The 13,046-nt window shown below is 41.0% G+C and overlaps 1 protein-coding gene across 8 annotated transcripts in view; it reads left to right on the top strand.

Moving 5' to 3' along the window:
- TFDP2 (transcription factor Dp-2) overlaps positions 1 to 10,993 on the top strand; it is a 169,190-nt gene extending 158,197 nt beyond the window's left edge. For all 8 annotated transcript variants that reach the window (XM_063113517.1, XM_063113513.1, XM_063113514.1 and 5 more), the window contains 2 exons: positions 4,138 to 4,243; positions 4,453 to 10,993. In XM_063113517.1, the coding sequence (XP_062969587.1) occupies positions 4,138 to 4,243; positions 4,453 to 4,636 (290 nt within the window). In that variant the 3' untranslated portion in view covers positions 4,637 to 10,993. The remainder of the gene's footprint in view (positions 1 to 4,137; positions 4,244 to 4,452) is intronic.
- The last annotated feature ends 2,053 nt before the right edge of the window (positions 10,994 to 13,046 follow it).

Raw genomic sequence — 13,046 nt, forward strand, 5'->3', positions numbered from 1 at the left:
AAAACTTCTCAAGTTGACTATATTTACTTACTGTTCCTTTTTCCTCTCTCCCAGTCTTAAATTGTTTTTATCCATGAATCTACCACCCAGCTTAGGAAAAAGAACATTGCCATTAAAGTCCACTGCATGGCCACCCTCAGTTCTGTGCCCTTTCCGCCCCCTTTATATGTAACCACTCGAATTTCTTGTTTATCATTCACTTGCTTTTCTTTAGAGATGCAAACAACTATGGTAAACTGGAAACAATTTATTAATTAGTTTTGCCTACTTCTGACCTTTATATAAATAGAATCATGGTGATATATTCTTTGCTGATTTGATTTTTTTCACTTTAACTTTATGTTCATTAGATTCATCCATGTGATTTACTGTAGCCATAATTCATACATTTTTACTTCTGTATAAGATTCCATTATACGAATATGTTTATTTTTTTATTTTTCTGATCATAAACCTTTAGTTTATTTCTAATTTCTCAATATTAAAATACAGTGCTGCTTTACATTCCTGTACGCCTGTGAGCAAATATATAGATTGAAATTGTTGGGTCAAAATTGAGTACATCTGCAGCTTTACCAGACAGTGCCCAAAATTTCAATTTGATTTTACCAAATTACACTCTCACCTGCAGAAGTGTTCTGTTTTCCCTGTCAGGTGAGTCTGAAATAGTATCATTGTAATTTAAATTGAGATTAATTCACAAACCATAAAATACACCATTTTAAAGTGTGCAATTCACAGTGGTGTTTTAGTATATTCACACAGTTGTGCAACCATCACCACTAATTCCAGAACGCTTTTATAACCCCAAAATGAAACTCCATAGCCATTAGCAGTCACTTCCCATTCCCCCAGTCCTTGGCATCCACTAATCTCCTTTCCACCACTATGGATTTGTCTATTCTGGACATTTCATGTAAATGAAATCATATAATATGTGACCTTTTGTATATGGCTTCTTTCACTTAGCATAATGTTTTCAAGGTTTATCCATGCTGTGCATTATCAGTACTTCATTCCTTTTTATGGCCAAATAATATCCCATTGTATGGAGGTACCACACTTTGTTTATCCATCCTTTAGTTACACTGTTTCCACTTTTTGAGTGTTTTGAATGATACTGCTGTAAATATGCTTGTAAAAGTTTTTGTGTGAACATATGTTTTCAGCTCTGTTGGGTGTATACCTGGGAGTGGAATTGCTGGATTATATGGTAACTCTGTGTTTAACATTTTGAGGAAGGGCTGGCCCATGGCTCACTTGGGAGAGTGCGGTGCTGATAACACAAAGGCCAAGGGTTTGGATCCCTATATAGGGATGGCTGGTTGGCTCACTTGGGAGAGCATGGTGCTGACAACACCAAGTCAAGGGTTAAGATCCCCTTACCGGTCATCTTTTAAAAAAAAAAAAAAAAAAAACATTTTGAGGAAATGCCAAACCATTTTCCAAAGTGGTTGTACCACTTTACAATTCTACTGGCTGTGTATGAGGGTTCTAATTAATTCATAATCTTCTGAACAGTGTTATTATCCATCTTTTTAGTTATAGCCATCCTAGTGGAGGTGAAGTGGTATCTCACTGTGATTTTGATTTGAATTTCCCTCATGACTTGTGATTTTCAGCATCATTTCATCTTTTTATTGGCCATTGTATATCTTCTTAGAGAAACATCTGTTCAGATCCTTTGCCCATTTTTTAATTGAGTTACTTGCTTTTTTATTATGAATTATAAGAGTATACTGAAAAAAGAAACACTAGGTTTTGCATGATCTGTAATTCAGGTATATTTCACTAATTCGGAAATCTTCATGATTATCCTAATTCCTGATAATCTTACATATTCTGCAAATATAATTTGAATACCTAAACAGTGTTTTTGCCTTTGCTCTCTCCTGTTTCCTTCATTTATAAGTATTACCACCTAGAATTTTATATCAGTTTTTAAAGGCATTTTCATATTAATTATAAGGTATATTAAATCAAATATAAACAGAAAGGTAGTTTTTATTTTGTTTTATGGTTTGGACCCTTCGCTCACAACAGAAGTTTGTTGATTGAGACTTGGTTTCCATTTGACTTAGTGCTTCAATTGGCACCATCCACCTCCTGCAAACACGCCCCTGCTCCTCCGTGCTTGCCCCTCAGCCAGCCTGTCCCAGATCTCCACCCTGCTCCCTCCTCCCCACGCTCACAGGTGCAGGTCCTGCTGTTCATCAGCAGTCCAGTCAAACTGGCAGTCTAGCAGGAGTTGAATGAAGGGCTTACTCAATAAACCACCAGGACTTTATATTAGCTTATTCCCAGTGAAAAGGCTCAGGGCGATTAGGCAGGCTCTGTGGTTTTGAGCCCTTCATGACCTCATTTGTGGCCTGGGATACAGACTTTCTGCTGGTTAGGTCAAAGGAAGAAACGTGTGCCTTTAGAGGGTAAAGGGACAGAATGGTTCTTGGGTAAGAGTGTGAGAACCATTGTGTGGATCCTATGATAATGTGAAAGAGATGTAGGCCTTTCAAATTCATTGTAAAAAGAAAATGTAATGTGTGATGTTCACAAACAAGTAAGCTGTGTTCTGGCAGAAAGTTTCCATAGTTTTATATACTAATTAATATTCAGCATAGGATTCTGGCTTTAATTTCATTTTCTTATACAGACTTGCCCTTATTTAATGTACTTAAAGACTGCTATTCTTCTTAGAATTGAAATCCTTTTTTTTCACAACTGCCTTAGCCTGCGAAGAAGAAGATTCACAAGACCATTCTAAAATTAATTTAGTCATTTAGTTTACTTTTTCCCTATATGGGAATGTCTTCTCCCTTGGTCAAACAATGGCAGGATCTCAGTACACATGGTTTCTTTTTTTTTTTTTTTTTTTTTTTGCACAGTAATTGCAAAAATATTTTGATTAAATAAAAGTTCATTTTGTGAAATTGCATTTTCTAAGTATACGTTTGGTTTTACAGTGTAAGTCAAAGAATTTCTTATTTTTTATTTTATTTTATTTTATTTACAATGTAGTTGATTTTCGTGTTTCTTTACCGAATCCTCCCTCCCCCCCTCTCTTCCCCTCCCACCCATCAACATCATATCTGTTCTCTTGTCTTAACAAGTTCAAGGAATTGTGATTGTTGTGTCTTCTTCCCCACCCCACCCCGTTTGTTTGTGTGTGTGTACTTATTTATTTATTTTTAGCTCCCACAAATAAGTGAGAACATGTGATATTTCTAAAGAATTTCTTTTTAGAAGCATATTTTTAATGTATCTACCACCTATTTTGTAAAGTCACTGTTGAAGGAGGCTATAATCAGTAACATTTAAATCTTATATGTTTCAGTTACTGCTGCTTTTGAACTAACATTTCTACATAGGGAGATAAGTATTTAACAAGTAAAATTATAATAAGAATTGATCAGTGTTATAATAGGAGAAATGTGGTATAAGCATAGACAATGAGTGCAAGGATCTACTCAAAATATTTTCAGTGGACTAAAACAGTAATGTCTGTTTCACCCTCATTAAAAATAGGACTGCATATAGCTTTTTAAAATAAGGGCTAGTTTGAATTGTAGCATAAAGGACATCAAGAAAAAACTTGTCAGGACAAAAGAGTAGATCTTTGATGAGTAATAACATTGAGTTCACCAACAGAGCACTTGAAAAGACTGCGGTGGAGGTTTTGGCAAAAATATGTCTGCACCATAAGCAGGGTGTCCTTCTTACCTAAGGTATTTCTGATTTGACTTTCATTGTACCTACTCCTGGCTTTGGCTATTAACACCAGAGTCAAGGTCTTTTTGATGAGGACAACAGGTATCCAGGATAGTATACTGATCATTGTACCCAGTACCAGTGTGCTCTGGCGGTCTTACCTAAGAAAAAAAAAGACTGTGATTGTTTTAATTTGAATGTTTTCTCCCTATAGTCTGCCTTCCTATATTTTTTTCATACTCTTATGTTCTAGGAAAAAAAAAATTTTTTTTTCCTATGAAAATGAAGAAACCTGGGTTCTTCCTAGGGCAGAAGAATTGTCTAGCTGTGATTAAAAATAGGTTTATCCCTTAATTTTCTGGGCTTTCTTCACACTGAAACAGCAGCCACAGAACTTGCAGAGACAACATTTTCTGTTGTTTTTTTCTTCAGATATCTCCACAGGACCTTCTTGGTTAAATCAGGGACTACTTTTGAACTCTACCCAGTCAGTTTCAAATTTAGACCTGACCACCGGTGCCAACTTACCCCAGTCAAGGTACGTATATTTTTCAAGGTTAGAAAGGCAAACCACAAAACCTTGACTCTCTGAAGGGGAGAGGCAGGGTTTGTTACTACCGGCAGAGGACCTGAGCAGGTTTGTGGCCGATCTTGCCAGTGGCACCTCCTTCCTGTGTTTTTATTCCTGTTTTACAAAACGTGTTTATACCACGTTAATGAGCCTGTGTGTTTTTAATTGTTTACTAGCGTAAACCAAGGGTTATGCTTGGATGCTGAAGTGGCCTTAGCAACTGGGCAGCTCCTTGCCCCAAACAGTCACCAGTCCAGCAGTGCGGCCTCTCACTGCTCTGAGTCCCGAGGCGAGACCCCCTGTTCGTTCAACGATGAAGACGAGGAAGATGACGAGGAGGATTCCTCCTCCCCAGAATAAAGACAGGAGGAAGCCCACGTTTTAATATTGACGCTCATGTGTGTTTTTAGTGTGAGCTCTTGTTTTTTAAATGATTGCTTCAGTCTTTGCCTTTGTTTGCACTGTGTGTTCAGTGAAAACTAGAGAAACACAATAAGCAAATTACATGAAGGCTGAGATGCTTGAGATGAAAGTTAACATAGCATGAATGAAAACTCTGATCAACAGAGCCGTAGATCACATCGCAAACAAAGCATGTTTTCTGAGGAGAGAGAGGGGGAATAATCCCTGAAGAACTGGCAGTGTGAATGCAGCTCGTTTATCTTCTGAGGTGGGATCTTTGTATTCCCCACACCTGCATAATCATTCTTAGGATTGAGATTGCTGCAAGGAACAGTTCTTGACGATCATGTTTCTCTCCCTTGCCTGGGCTGTCTTTTACAAGGCAGAAATGAACATGAAAGTCTCCAGTAGGGAGACTTATACAGTGAGGGTTATAGATGGCAATCCTTGTGGCCCAAGGAGCACAGACTAAACTGCTGAACTAGTTGAAAGTCTAGTTGAGGTGCTTTACGCATCAGCTGCCTTAGACAGCTTCTAGAAAGGAGCGAGCGCTAATTCTTAAGTACTTAAGTGACATTTAGAATAATTTATAGTAAAACTGAAATGATTGTTATTAGCCAATGCATTGGTGCATAGAATTTATTAGGGCTACTTCTGGAAGCCAAAATAGAATCGCATTTTCATGTGCATTAAATACTTCGCCAGCACTGCCTTTTGCCCAGCATTCTAAATCTGGAGTTTTACAGAGATGGACTTATCTATAGTTCTAATCAAAGCTATGCATTTCATACAGCTTTTTCTTTTAAAACAAACAAAAAAATTCCTATGACTGAGATGCTTGCTTACAGTTCCCTGCAGTAATTGTGTGATTTTACCTTGTGTGCAATTTGTGAAAATGAACCGTATGTCATTACTTTTGTCTTAAAAGTCTATTTCAAGAATATGAACAGCAATGTTTTCTTGTACATGTCAACTTTTTTCACATTTGTATTAATCAAAATGACCTTATCGGTTTACCTTTATTCCTGGTAAATTACATTTTAAACTAAACCGATATTCAGTGTTTCACAGAAACATGGAAAAACATTGAACACTCCAGTTGATTGAATATGTAGTAGTGTGGTGTATAGTATGTTACTTCATAGCCAAAGATGCCGTTAGCACTGCTGCACTGCTGGTATGTTCACAACTACTGCTCCTTTGAATTGAGGAGTGTAGAGACATCTGCCACCATGGCCAAGCCCGGCTTAATTTCTCAGTAAGGCCTTGAAAAGGAACAAATAATAATGGGAGAATTAACTCTAGAATTTTGAGTTGAGTCGTATGGATTTGTCCCACAATTGTGCATCTAGCATCTCTGCCCCCAGCACTAAGTTTGGCCCAATGTTTTTTTCTAAATCCCATGAGAAAAGTGCAGCCTCAATCCTGTGACACCTTTTTAAAGATCTGCCAGCATGCTTACAGTGAGCTGGGGACGAAAGCTTTGGCTGGCTTGAAATTTTTATTAAGGCCATAAAAACTAATAAACAAGAACATACAACTTTAGCTTAAGCTCCTTTGAGACAAAACTTTCATTTTGTCAGAAATAAGCCATAGTGCAGACTCAGAGTATTCAAGAGGGCAGGTAGAGAGAGCAAAGCATTTTTTAGAGAATTCTGTCATAGTTTGAGTTCTGGAGCCCACCTTTCAGACCGGTCACATGGGAGCAGTCCTGAACACTTCAAAGGCTGCAACAGATTCCCATGGGCCCTGCAGGAGATATTTCTACCCGAAAACTGTCAGCTTCACAGGTCAGGTAAAACGGGATGTCCTTCCAAACCATCCTTCAAGGGGCTGCTGCTGCCTCTACTAACCCCATTCTTTCTCATCTCTGTACTTAAAGGAGACCTAGCAGCGACCTGGAAAGGCCAAAGGTAACAGCCACCTTTTTACTCTTCAAAATATTGAACTACAGGTACTAAGATACATTTCAAAATTTAAGACAGGTACATTAATTATTATAACTATTCCTCTACCAAATAGCAAAATCCTTGCTAGAGTTCTTGGGAAACCATCTCCTTTCCTATCTCTGCTGCTGTAGTGCTTTAAATTGATAAAATATGGATTTTATTTTTAAAAAAGGCAACCAAAGACTCTTATCTTTATTGGTGCCCTCCTTTGGCCATCTCCACCATAGGCGTGTGGCATTTGCCTCCATTCCTGAGTGATGTGTTTGGGTTACTGCTGAGGACATCTCACAGAGTGACGCTAGTCACCAGTACATGCTGCTGGTGTAAAACCTTACCTGGAAAAAAACTAGGTTGAGATGTTTAGAAAGATAAATTCTGTTATTCTATATCTCCTCTTAACATATTTATCTGGGTCTAAAATTCAGCACTGAGTCACAATTTCATGTAGAAATCAAAGTGAAAATGTTATGAAATTGCGGTCACAACAGTCCCGGCTTCTCTGTAGGAGTAGCACATGGGCTTACTTGCGTGTGCACACACACCCCACCCCTCTCAGATGGTGCTGGTCAGAGTCTGCTTTTTGGGGAGTTCGAGAGGCCTTATCTCCACTGAGGGTCAGTTTGGCTGTTACCCTTTCAAGAGTGTAGGGTCATTCAGTCAGTTAATTCTTGCTACATTTAGCACATGTGCAGGAAACACCAGGCCCTGTATGTTTTACTCTTAGTGGTAAAAGCAAGGCTGCAGCATACACAGCAGTGCTTCAGGCCCTCAGGTGCTCCCTAGGCTTTCCCCACTATTGTCTTTCTCTCATCCACCTACTCTTTTCATGGGTTGAAAAGCAGTTTCAGTGAGTGTCTATGTACGTTGTGCTTTATGATTGTGGAAGGCCTTGGGAGAAGCCAACAAAGGAGGGGCTAACACAGCAATCTTCCACCTCTCAACAGCCCTAGAAAACCATGGATGTGGCCACATGTCTTTGCATCCTTCAATTTAAGTCTTTAAAGAAGTGATTGGGAGAAAAATCTCTGTAATTTCTGCCATTTTACCAGGAAAATTTACAGTTGTAACAGTACTCTGCCGTATTTGAAAAATAATGCCAGGGTCAGTCCTCAAAAACAAAGTAGCCCCTGTCAGATAATTCAGGTGGAAGTAATTACAAAGGAGGAGCTCAGTTTAGCCTTGCAGACATCTGTAACTCGACTGTTTGCTAAACCACAACTCTGGCTACTTGGGTCATAGAGACAGCAAAGTTGCTGCAAGTACAGATGTGACTGTAGGCCCCTGAGACATTGTGGGTGACGGGAGCACACGATAGAGAGAGGCCTGTTTCACCTTGTTCATGTCAAGGCCCTTGAACACCTGTCAGACATCCTCCTACTCAAGTGGGCTGTCCTTACTTAGCAAATCTGTGACATAGACCTTAAAACTGTGTGGCCTTAGTGGTAAGTATGGGTTAGGGGTTGGACAGTGAATGTAAAGATTTAACCATTCAGTGAGTATCCGAGTACTTACTATGTGCCAAGAATTGGGGACAGAGCAGGGACCAGGGACAGCCCTGCCCTTGGACAGCTCTCATTCTCCTGGGGAAACAGGTGATCACAAACAGAAAACATTCAGATTTATTGCTATGGAAAAAAAAAAGCATAATGAGACAGTGGGGGAAAGGCTGCTTTTGCTTGGGATAGCTTGGGAAAACCCCTGTGAGAAAGTGACATTTGTCCTGAGTCAGACAGTGGAAAGACAGATGTCTCTGTACTTCTTAACATGCTATTCTGTCCCATAACATGCACTTGGAATATCTACTACTTTCCAAAGGGCCCACTGTTCCAATTTTAAGTATACATTTTGGAGTCTTTTAAGGAACTTTTAAATTAAAAAATACCAAACTTAGCCACCTGCCGTATCCAAAAACCAAGAGAATATTCTAACAAATCCATGAAGTTCTCATTATTAGCTTAATTACTTTCCATTGAACCCACACAGTAGAAAAGTGATTAGAAATGGAGGCCTTTTCTGCATGTTTCCTAAGTTGTTGGGTACATAAAGACCTACTTTTTGTACTGGATAGACAAAAGAAAATCTTTATTCTGCCTGAGGGCTGGCTTTGGTGAAGCTGAAGACTAGACTACTTAAACCGTTTTCCCAAATGGATTCCCCATATCCATGCACCCAAAGCAGTGATCCCAAGAACTGATGGCCATTAATATGTATTTTTCAAAGACCCACAATGTGTGCTGGAAGCCTGCACCATGCCGTTTGAATGTCTCAGAAATTTGCCTCCCTGCCCTCTAATTCACAGTTAATACTGTGTTCGATTAAACTTCTACTCAAGCCAAATGCTGTTACTCAAAAGGAAAAAGCCTGATATTTGCTTAAGATTCTGCCTTTAAAAAAAAAAAAAAAAAATCAGGCTAAATGCCCACATAATTTATAACATCTCAGGAAATAACTGCTTTACATAACCAAAATGTCCCTGAAAAGTTATGCTTAGGTAATCTCTGGAACCCAATTTTCCTACGTACGTTTGTGTTCTACAGTCTGCTACAGAAGAAACAGTAGGGCCACTCCAGTTGTACACCCCGGGAGTCCCTTGACAGGTACAGTGACTCATGGTAGCAGACAGCCACTCACCATGGCGCCGAGATGGGAGGATGTATATTCATCTATTATGTGTATTCTGTGCAGCTGTAGACAAGGCAAAATCTTGTATAGCCTTTGCTTTACATAAAAGGCCCGTAGAATTCAGTGCTTTCTTGACCCCTTGCTATTCTGGCGGCTTCGAGTTTGATTCTCCCTGCTTATAGATGCATTGGAAGCCCATGTAACTGAAGTGTAGGGTCAGGACTCATCCCTTTGGCACCAAGGGTATCAGAATGGGAGAGAGTATCTCTTGCACCCACCCCACTCACTCAAAGATGTGAAACAAGCCAAGAGCTTGACTTAACATCCTTCAGCCTGTTGGTGGCAGAGTCTGCACCAAACCCAGGGCTGCTTCCTCCTGTGAGGGCTACATTGCCTTCATTCACTACACTCCTTCTACACGGCTTTTGGATTATTGTCAGTCCTCTGTGTCACCAAGTGCCAAACACCTGAGGAGCAGGAGTGAGGCTCCTCTCCCAAGCCCCAGTGTAAGGCTGTGGTGTCCGCTTTGGGCCTCTTGACTCAAGACTCCAGGTTTAGACAGTCACAGCTGCGAAGAAACGCATCCCTCCACAAAGACTCATTCACATCAGTCATTGGTAGGGAGCTTGAGGTTGAGTTACCGCCTGACCCTTTTGTGCCACACCAGCTTGTTTCTGTCCATGTCTGTCTCACCAAGGAAACTTCCTGAGATTGTGTTTGGATCATAAAACCAATCACTGTCACGCTTCACTTCAGACATCATTTTTCACCGTGCCAGGCAGCTTATAGCCATGGCCTGATAATTTTGCTTGTTCAGACTGGGGTCAGAGATTTTTTTCATACTAAAAAGTCTCTGATGACACAGCTACTTTTCTGCCAAAAGGCTTCTCTGGGCACACTGCAGTTCTCTTTCCCAGAGGTACCATGACAGAGTCAGTCTTTCAGTATCCTGAAAAATGGAACCTCCACCTCACCTACTGCACTGGCTTCTTAGGAGGCCTGAGCTGTGGGGACCATGCTTTAGTGCTGTGAGTTCCTCCACTTATTTTGTTCACCACTCACCTCACTTGACTTTTGGACAAAAGAGGGGGGAAAAGCTGTAAGTCCAAGTCATCAGTTTGTTCACTTTTCATTTGAAGATGCTGTGCTCTGATCATGTGCTGATATGCTTTGTTTCCAGAAAATAGTTTGTTTGTTTGCATGAAGGATAGATACATCGTGGTGCCACATGCTTTAAGCAATTTAAACGAGAAGTTAGTGGAAAATGAAAACACCACATCTGACTGGCCTAATGTAGACTTTCCTCTATTAGATTGAAGTACCTAACCGAATATATTATTTTGTAGTATCAACTTTGTAAATAAATACTATTATTTTTATATGGAAATTTTATAGAAGAGCTATTTCTGTATACTTAATTATTCCTGGATTTTCTGAAACTGTTTCCAGTAGATAATGGACAAGCCCTGAACAGTGTTCCACTAAGGGTGGTTCAAAGGACCACCTGCAGCAGAATTGACTGGGGGAGTTTTAAAGTCGTGCATTCCTAGAACCTGCTCCAGACACTAAGAAGCTCAGAGGGTGAGGCCTGGGAAGCTGTTTTTAATAAACTCTGAGTGATGTTTTTTGACCATTAAAGTGTGAGAATTTTTGTCCATCCTATAAGAACAAAAGGAAAAAAGAAAAAGCATCTGAAATTAGTAGTGCTTGAGGGAAAAATGTATCACTGTTTCATGATTTGAATGAGATGTACTATAGAAAAAAATAAATAACTTAAAATGACGTTGGTCTCGTTGTTAGTGTGCTAATGTGGGGTGGGTCAGTGGATGCTGTGGTGCTCTGCCCAGATGGGCCCTGTCCAGGATCGAGACACTCCCCAGGAATCGCTCTCAGAGGGCGCTGCCTCCCACAGGCTGAGGCTTCCTGCCCAGGAGCAGCTCGCACACAGCCAGTGAGGGGCACCAAAGCCCAGCCTCGGGGTATTGGAGGGGTCATCCCAACTTCAGAGGTCCCAGCGGGACTGGCTGGGGCCCCTGGCAACTGGGTCATGGCTCAGCTTATCCCTCTGCCCACTCCTCCTTCCCTCACTACCAAGAGCTTTTTCCCACATACACCACCTGCCCCACCTAAGATGGGGAAAATACGTCAGATGTGGAAAGTTGTTCTTAGACCTATGATTTTCTGTCTTTTTTTAAAAGTTACTTTAGAAAATAACAGCCTAAAGAATAAGTCTTTACAATCCCAGAAACAATTGACTTGAATACAGCTTTTAAGGAATATGCTTTCTTACCCCCCCTTACACCAAACCAGCATCGGAGAGAACAGCTATAGCAGTGAATATAGAATGCCATGTCCCCAGTCCTCAAGTGGAATGTTACCTGGCCCCAGAGCCACAGTAGCCCCTCAGCACCTGCTCAAGCAATCTCTACCTGCCTCAGGGACAGGCAGCATCTCTAGGTAACACTATCTGCTATGTTCCAGCAAGCGGAACACGTGGGCAGAAGGCTGTGAGAATGGAACCAGGTCTTGAAAAGACACAAGGAGATGTTTTAAGTAAACATTCATTTGAATATTAATATCCAGGAAAGAAGGCATCTTCTCATACTCGCTTGAGTTCAGTAGACCAAGTGGGCTGTGTAAGTGGTGAGCCAGTGCCCACTCCCTCTATCCCAGGAGTGCTACTGTGTCCTCTTCTCTGGTGCTCTGCCACTTACTAGTACCATTTGGTTAAGGTGTTAAGGATTTATGGGAGTAACAACAACTGGATCACTCATCCATAAGAAGGTGCTTTTATTCTTGTGGCCACATGGGGGATGTTGTGAATGACTGTCAGAGGCTAGCTGGTTGCCATCAACACAGCCACTGGACATACTGCTAACCAGGGAAGATGTCTGCAGAGTCCATGGTGTCTTCAAAGCCCAGCTTCTTGAGCAGGGCTCAGATGAAGTGACAAAGCATGAGAGAGAAGACAGCCTCAACCAAGAGTCTTCTCCAGGAGAGAAAGCCCAACTGGCAGTTGTTCCTATTCCCAGAGCTATTTTTCCCTGGTTCCTTCTGTTAGGTGAACTACTTCTGTAGTTCTCTACTTCCTGGAGAGCTGGCTCTTCTCACTGACACTTGCACCCGAAGACACCTCCAACCTCCCCAGTTTTCTTGCCAGGAAGGGAGGCTCCATCCGTTCTTACTGTAAATGATTGCAAAACACCTGGGAGCTCCCTGATCACTGCCAGCTTGGCCGCCTTTCTGAGAGGCCTTTCTAGCCTCTTGCTAACACTTGCTTTCAGGAAATCTCAGAGTAGACAATGCACTGCAGTAAAAAGCCTTTGGGCTGGCCAGTTAGCTCGGTTGGAGTGCAGTGCTGATAACACCAAAGTCAAGGGTTCGGATTCCAACTGGCCGGCGCCAAGAAAAAAGGGAGCCAAAGGAAGCCTTATAGTCAGGGTGGGTGAAACCAATCCCATTTAAGGGAAAGTAGAATTTTCCATAACCACTCTCTCACTTTCATTCATGCAAGTTGCCTTCTGACCTTTCTGCCCCTGGGGCACAGTGACTACTTCCTTCTTGCCTTCTTATCTCCTGTCTTGCCAGGGAGGCCTAAAGTATTTTGACACATTATACCAAGGTCAGGAGATTTGCCTTCTTTCTTGCCCTAGCATGTGGCCATGGCTCTCGAAAGCCAGAGTTCAGTTAGAACTCGTGAGAAGAATGTGTGCTAATGTCCAAAAATGACAGTCCTGAAATTATTTTCAGGAATTATTTTCATGTTCTGCTGATAAATAGACTTGTTTTTAAACCTC

Source organism: Cynocephalus volans, chromosome 11 (assembly GCF_027409185.1).
Source record: "Cynocephalus volans isolate mCynVol1 chromosome 11, mCynVol1.pri, whole genome shotgun sequence".
NCBI lineage: Eukaryota > Metazoa > Chordata > Mammalia > Dermoptera > Cynocephalidae > Cynocephalus > Cynocephalus volans.